Genomic DNA, 7,500 nt, shown 5'->3' on the forward strand with positions numbered 1-7,500 from the left:
CTTACTTGTGGGGCGAATTACAGAAACAACAAACAGTTCTCAGTTTTTATCTGAGCGGGTCACGAACGGAGCAGCCGTCTGTTTGTCCCTCGCCCTGGGAGGCCCTCTGATGCACTATTAAGATTAAGCTAACGTCGTATGCTAACATCAGAGGGACTAACGCACACTGAAGTGGACGGGTCCCGCTGGAAGCCACTGATCCACGGCGCTGGGCCGTATCACCGCCGTGTTCTGGAAAATCAAAGAGAAATCTGATTCAAAACATGTGAGTGTGTGTGTGTGTGTGTGTGTGTGTGTGTGTGTGTGTGTGTGTGTGTGTGTGTGTGTGTGTGTGTCCGTCTTCAGACTGGAATCTGTGGAAAATGGTAATGGCAGCACGAGTCTTTTGATGATAAGTGGATGTGATCGCTGGACTCTGACGTGATGTTTTTACCTCGAAGGTCGACTCAGAAACAGAACCGAGTTTTTACAGGTTCAACGAGTCAAAGTCAAGACGGAGAATGAAACGACCTGCTTCACCATCAAACCGAGTCCAACATACGTGTGATGGAAACGCTTACAGGAGTCTGGACGACAGGCAGAAGCTCCCAGTCGGAGCTTCTCAGCCAGGAAACGGTGGACTGCTCGCTCATGATGGGAGAGCATTTCTGCTGCAAGAGAGTTCAAAGTTCATTCATATTTATTCCTGTTGGTTAATCACAGAAGCCTTAATGTTCTCTCCTCAGAATAAGACTGAGAACCAAACTCCATCCTCTCTGTGTTCATATGATCTCCTGTCCTCTCTCACAGCTGGTTAGCCTCCCCTCCTCCTCCTCCAGCTCCTTCAGGCTGACCAGTGCCCAGTGTGATGAGCTGTTAGCTTGGATCAGTACCAGGATTTCTCTGATGGACACCAACTACCAGCGTTCTGTCTCAGCTGTGGAGCGCCTGTCCATCTGTCTCACTGAGTGGCAGTTTCACTGTATCTAGCAAGTCACAGGTGGGCTGAGATCTGTCTCACTACAGCGCGATGAAGCCACAACAAACATGTTACTGAGATTTAATGACAATAAACAGGCTGAGAGGATGCTGAGAGAACTACATCAGGATGCTGAGAGAACTACATCAGGATGCTGAGAGAACTACATCAGGATGCTGAGAGAACTACATCAGGATGCTGAGAGAACTACATCAGGATGCTGAGAGAACTACATCAGGAGGCAGGTTTGTAAAGAGGCTGAGTTCATGCTCTGTCAGGTCTGTCTGTGAGACGACAAGAACACGGCTTTAAAATGACTGTTTTCTGAATGGAGTTTGGTTTGACGGTTTCTGATGCAACGTCAGGAAGTCAGGAGAAGAAAGGAGCCAGCTGAGGTGGTTCAGCATCTGATCAGGATCCTCCTGTGGAACACAGGAGACCCCAGGATAGACCCAGAAGTCATGTCATCATGCTTGTTGTGTATCTCTTGTACCATATGTCATATGACACAGCCCGTACATGAAAAACCCACAAAGGTTTATTTTAAACTTTAACTGAAACATTTTCAGCGTCGGACCTCAGACACCTGCAGGATCTCAGGATCTCTTCTGCACAGGTTCATTCAATCAGCTCAGGTAGGTCCAAGACTGAGGTACAAGATTTACTCCTTCATTCACCAAACTTTACTTCTTCTCCCCCCCGACCCCCCCGACCCTCCCGTCTGCTGTGTGTGGGTAATTTTCTGGCTGGCTGATGTGACTGTGTGTGACGGGCGCCGTTAAACTGTCATATCTCTGTGGAGAGGAAGTTGGCGGCTCAGATAAGACTTCCTGTCTCTTTGTGAACCTTTCATCCTTCACTTCCATATCAGGGTCACAGAGAAGGACCCTCGGGGGACTCCAGGTCACGCTGTGGTGGATCTGGAGGCCTTGAGGACTTCAGGTTCCCAGAAAAGTCACCGCTGAGCCCTGAAAGTAGCAGACGGCCCCCGTGGAGAAAGAAACACTGTGCCTAAAGGTTAGTATCACATTTTGTCATGATTTTACTCCACGTGTTACAGCCTCTGTTGGTACAAGCGAGGTCACATTTTCGCGGTTCCTGAAGTTTCTTCCATTTTTTCTCCAGTAAAGGATTTTCTGGGGAGTGCATACACGGCATACAGATAAAAGGAGTTGATACAGATTGTAAAGCCCGCCTGGAACATCCTGGATACAGAGAAGTACCAAACCTGCTCAGACCTCTGCAGGCTGTGAGCTCGTGTGTCTCTCTGAAGGCTCATCTCAGTCAGGATGATCTGTAAGGACAGTGTTGGGATCTTTGGGGGTCTGAACCTCGACGTCTCCTCACCCACAAACCATTACAGCTCCCCTCAGTCTCCGGCCTGCCACGTGATTTTATCAGTGCGTGTTCTCCTGAGAGGCGGACGTGTCACTAATTGCCCTCCCAGAGTACAGAAAGCCGCCGCTGGTCGCAGGTCACACCACATGCTGCACTGTTACGGCCCCGCGTGGACGCATTAACCCGACAGGAACCAGCTCCACACGTTCAGGGGCTGTTTGTCCCGGGCTCAGTGCGGTTCAGACCTGCACAGTCGCTCCTTTATCTCCGCCCGACCTCTTCTGCAGGAGCGTTTGAGACAAGAGTTGTTTTTTATCAGCCTCGTAATTCAGCCTTTACAACATGAGCAAACATACCGGCAGGTTGTGCAGCAGGAGGCTGAGCTGCTGCTCGCTGACTCACTGAAAGAAGTGTGAACGTTTAAGTGTCTTTATCTGCTGCCAGGCTGCATGCGCTGGCTGACGGGATAAACGTATTATTATCACAACACCTTTACTGCTAAAAAAGGCTCTTTCAGAACTTCAGCCTCGTGTAATCTCAAATTCACATCAATCTAATAATCTGTTAAACCCCTCAATGAATAAAACTAAAAGCCCTGTGGAAGTGAAACAGACTGAACCACTGCAATGAAAATGTTGCATGATCAAAGTTTATTTTCACGTCTGACTTTTTCCCACAAACTGAAGATTTTCTACATTTTGAGGCTGAGAAAGGTTTTTATCTTTACTGTGTGAATGAGATGGATTTATTTCTCCTCAGTAAATCTGCTCGGATCACTTGAAGTGTCCGTGCCGAGTTGAACTTAATGAAAAGTCATAAATCACCTGTATGATGGGAATAAGCAGAAGACTCAGAGTGATGAAGAGAAGCTCTGCTGCAGGAGCTGGATCAGTCAGACGCACAGTGAGAGCATCGAGCAGAGAGACGGTTAGAAAGTCAACACAATAAACAGGAGGCAGGCACCGCGACAACTCCGGAGGGTTCACTGCAGTGATGTTGAACTGACACATTGAAACATGTATTAGCTCTTGGAGTTCTCTCCGGCTCTGCAGATGATGTTTCTCTCACAAGCCTCTTCCAGTGTGCACTGCAGCACAAACCAGACCACAGCACTAACACTGCGACTAACACTCCTCAGTTTGTTCTGTCGGTGGAATTTCTAACGACATAAACAAAAGAATCACAATTAATATTGACTCTTGAGTATTTTCATTATCTTACTTTACTGAACTACATTTCAGAGGCATTGTTGTAGTTTTTCCCCAACATTTCCTGAATGCTTACTTACAAAACATTTAATCCTCTTGTCAAATCGTGTTTATTGTTATTGTTGATTACACTTTGATCTTGATATGACGGTTTGACAATACTGCTGCTATATCCACTACCACTCTAAACCACTACTACCCCTCATCAGCATTATCATCCACATACTAATGTGTGCGTGCTTGTGCGTAAAAACTGTGCGTGTTTTTGTGGGATGGGGGGAGTTTTCTCTCGAGCTTACATCACCGCCCTGTTGGATATTTGAGTGCAGCCAAAAGGCGCCTTCAGTTTGGCTGCAGGAGGACCAGAGGCAGCAGCAGCAGGAGCTAGCGCGCCAACATGCGGACTGAGAGCAGCGACCTGCGGGCCGCAGAGCTGTCTCACCGGGACCTGCTGACCGAGGAAGGTCGGGGCTGAGTCCGTATCTTCTCCAGCTGGGGTCCGGGTCATGGACTGTGACGTTACCCGGGAAACCCCTCTCCTCCTCCCACCTCTTTTCCAGCCGTCTGAAAGTTGCTGAGAAGTTTCTGAGCGTGTCGCGCCGCGGTTACTCCCCCGGAGTGAGTGGTGCGTCTGAGCGCGCTCTCAGCTCACACTTGGACACCTTCCCTCCAGACAGACGCTCGGAGGGAAACCCGGGGCGCGTTCCTGTTTCTTCTGGGAGGATTATCTCTGAATATTCTGCCTGTCTCACCTGGAGCTCTGAGGAGATGGATAACTCCTGTTATTTCCTGGCTGTGTTTATGCTCGTTCTCTCTGTGGGCTTCAGGATCGAGGAGGGCATGTGCCAACACTACTTTCTGCTCCGGCCCATCCCCAGTGACACTCTGCCCGTTGTGGACCTGAAGGAGGACCCGGACCCAGTGCTGGACCCTAGGGAGAAGGACCTGAACGAGACGGAGCTCAGGAGCACCCTGGGCAGCCAATTCGACCCGAGCTTCATGTCCGTCACTGCGCCGGAGGAGAAGCACGCGGGGAACGAGGAGCTGAGCGAGGCGGACCTGCGGCAGAAGCTCTCCGGGGCGATGCCCAAAGAGATCCGGGCCATGGAGTTCGAGGTCCAGCACGGCAAGAAACAGAAGCCGAGTAAAAAACTCCGGAGAAGGCTGCAACTGTGGCTGTGGTCTTACGCACTGTGCCCGGTTGTTTACGCATGGAACGACCTGGGCAGCAGATTCTGGCCGCGCTACGTGAAGGTGGGGAGCTGCTACAATAAGCGGTCTTGTTCGGTCCCTGAAGGGATGGTCTGCAAACCTGCCAAATCGACTTATTTTACGATCCTGCGATGGCGCTGCCTGCAGAAAAAGGGGGGTCTGAAGTGCGGCTGGATACATGTTCAGTACCCCATTATATCCGAGTGCAAATGCTCGTGCACGAACTGAGAGCGACTCTCTGCTGCTTCCAACATGGACTCAATACAGTTAATGAGTATTTTTATACACAGGCAGAAAAACAGGCCGAACTTGACCAGCTTTAAACTCCTCACAAGTCAGGAAACTTTTATTTTGAGACCAAGTGAAGAAATTTGACATCAACGAGATTTAAAAAGTTAATTTCACATCAAAACAACTTTTTAAAATCTGTTTGTTAAAAAAAAAAACTGAACTAAAAACTCAGTTCTGTTTTGTAAAATCAGTTCAAATTTGATCGTTGACTTGTTAAAAATGGGCATTTTTTACAGAGACTGTAAGAGTGTAAGAATGTATATTTGATGTACATGTTTGTATTTTATTTTATGACAGAACTTTGTATAAAAGAAGGTCAGTATTATTAATATAATCAAATCTACTGTATTTGTATCTGTTTATATTTATAATGTTCATTCTGAAGGACTTTTAATGAATTTATGGGCAAAAATATGAAGAATTCAGAAATAAACTGTTTAAAAGCTGATGAGTTAAGATGAAACAAATCTGACACAGATGATTAAAATCATTGAAAGAGACTAAATCTTCTCATCCAGACGTCACTGTTCAACAAAATGTCAGTTTGAATCTTCACATGCTGTCAAATAAAAAAGGACATTCTAAAAACGTGACTTAATCGACTTTTTGTTTCAGCTGATTTAATTCATAAAAAAACATCACATCTAATCAGACCTTTGTACTTTCACCTGTTCTTTGTTGTCAGTTTGGCAGACAGATCTAAAAACTACGGTACCCATGAGCCTCAGCTGCTGTTGCTAATTAGAAGAGGTGTTTATCTGAGCTGTTGTAAATACAGAAACAAACCTGCTACGTTCACTAAAAACTGATTCAGAATCACAAAGTTTAGTTTTTTTGTGAAGCTTCAGCTCAGAGCACTCTGATTCGACACAGCTGAAATGCACCCTGGGAAATGGTGCTTTACATCCGTAAGCTTCTGGATGTTAACCAACAACCTGATTTTTTTTTCTTAAAGTTGTGTGAAATAAAGTCACAGTCGACACAGAGACCTTGAGCTGGTGAAAAAACATCATTTGATTACCTGTGAAGGAGGTTTGAATCAGTCAGACACTTTCCCAACAGGTTCCTCTTCAGAATAAGAAAGGTGGTGGAACACATGTTCTGCTTTGTTACAGTCGAAACTTCATTTCCACAAACTCTCAAAAGCAGCATGAAGGACAAAATGTGCAAAAGAACACAATTCAGATTTTTTATGTTTGTTCACAGTGTGATATTTTGTTGGAGATCATTTCATTACTTGCAGATGGTCAGATTGTTGTTGGACTAAAAATCTGTCAGTTAAAGACAAAGTAACTGCAAATACAGAAACACACTCAAAAAGAGACAAATACAGCACTGCAACCACAGAAAAGCACTTCAAATACAGAAACGCACTCAAAAAGAGACAAATACAGCACTGCAACCACAGAAAAGCACTTCAAATACAGAAACGCACTCAAAAACATGAAACATATCCAAATACAAAAACGTGTTCCACTCACGGAAAAGGCAACCAAATACAGGAAGTGCTACAAATAAAGAAACACACTATTTATACGGAAACGTACAGCAAATATAGAACACTCATCCAAATACAGACTCGCACTAAAAAATAAAAATGCACTAATATAAAGCAGAACTGCACTAAAAAAACAGATCTGCACTAAAAAAAACAAAACTGCACTTAAAAAAACTGAAATGCACTTAAAAAACAGAAATGCACTAAAAAACAGTAATGTACAAAAAGACAGAAATGCACTAGAAAACAGAAATGCACTAAAAAACACAAATGCACAGTGTTTGTTCACAGTGTGATATTTTGTTGGAGATCATTTCATTACTTGCAGATGGTCAGATTGTTGTTGGACTAAAAATCTGTCAGTTAAAGACAAAGTAACTGCAAATACAGAAATACACTCAAAAAGAGACAAATACAGCACTGCAACCACAGAAAAGCACTTCAAATACAGAAACGCACTCAAAAAGAGACAAATACAGCACTGCAACCACAGAAAAGCACTTCAAATACAGAAACGCACTCAAAAACATGAAACATATCCAAATACAAAAACGTGTTCCACTCACGGAAAAGGCAACCAAATACAGGAAGTGCTACAAATACAGAAACACACTATTTATACGGAAACGTACAGCAAATATAGAACACTCATCCAAATACAGACTCGCACTAAAAAATAAAAATGCACTTAAAAAAACAGAAATACACTAATATAAAGCAGAACTGCACTAAAAAAACAGATCTGCACAAAAAAAAAAAAAACTGCACTTAAAAAAACAGAAATGCACTTAAAAAACAGAAATGCACTAAAAAAACAGAAATGCACAAAGGAAAACAGAAATGCACTAAAAAACAGAAATGCACTAAAAAAAACAGAAATGCACAAAGGAAAACAGAAATGCACTAAAAAAACAGAAATGGACAAAAAAACTGAAATGCACTAAAAAAATCAGAAATGCACTAAAAAACACAGAAATGCACAAAGGAAAACAGAA

General features: G+C 44.2%; 1 protein-coding gene across 1 annotated transcript; it reads left to right on the forward strand.

Annotated features, from left to right (window-relative positions):
• Positions 1 to 3,018: 3,018 nt before the first annotated feature.
• On the forward strand, positions 3,019 to 5,717 carry nog3 (noggin 3). Its single transcript, XM_069664574.1, has one exon. It carries the CDS (start codon positions 4,273 to 4,275, stop codon positions 4,942 to 4,944), a length of 672 nt encoding a protein of 223 aa, XP_069520675.1. The 5' UTR covers positions 3,019 to 4,272; the 3' UTR covers positions 4,945 to 5,717.
• The last annotated feature ends 1,783 nt before the right edge of the window (positions 5,718 to 7,500 follow it).

Source organism: Semicossyphus pulcher, unplaced genomic scaffold (assembly GCF_022749685.1).
Source record: "Semicossyphus pulcher isolate SPU_LCO1_2020_fin unplaced genomic scaffold, fSemPul1.0.p SCAF_16, whole genome shotgun sequence".
In the NCBI taxonomy this organism is placed as follows: Eukaryota; Metazoa; Chordata; class Actinopteri; order Labriformes; family Labridae; genus Semicossyphus; species Semicossyphus pulcher.

What these genes read in the sequence shown, in the direction of transcription:
- nog3 (XM_069664574.1), top strand. Translation starts at nt 4,273, where the DNA reads ATGGATAACTCCTGTTATTTCCTGGCTGTGTTTATGCTCGTTCTCTCT.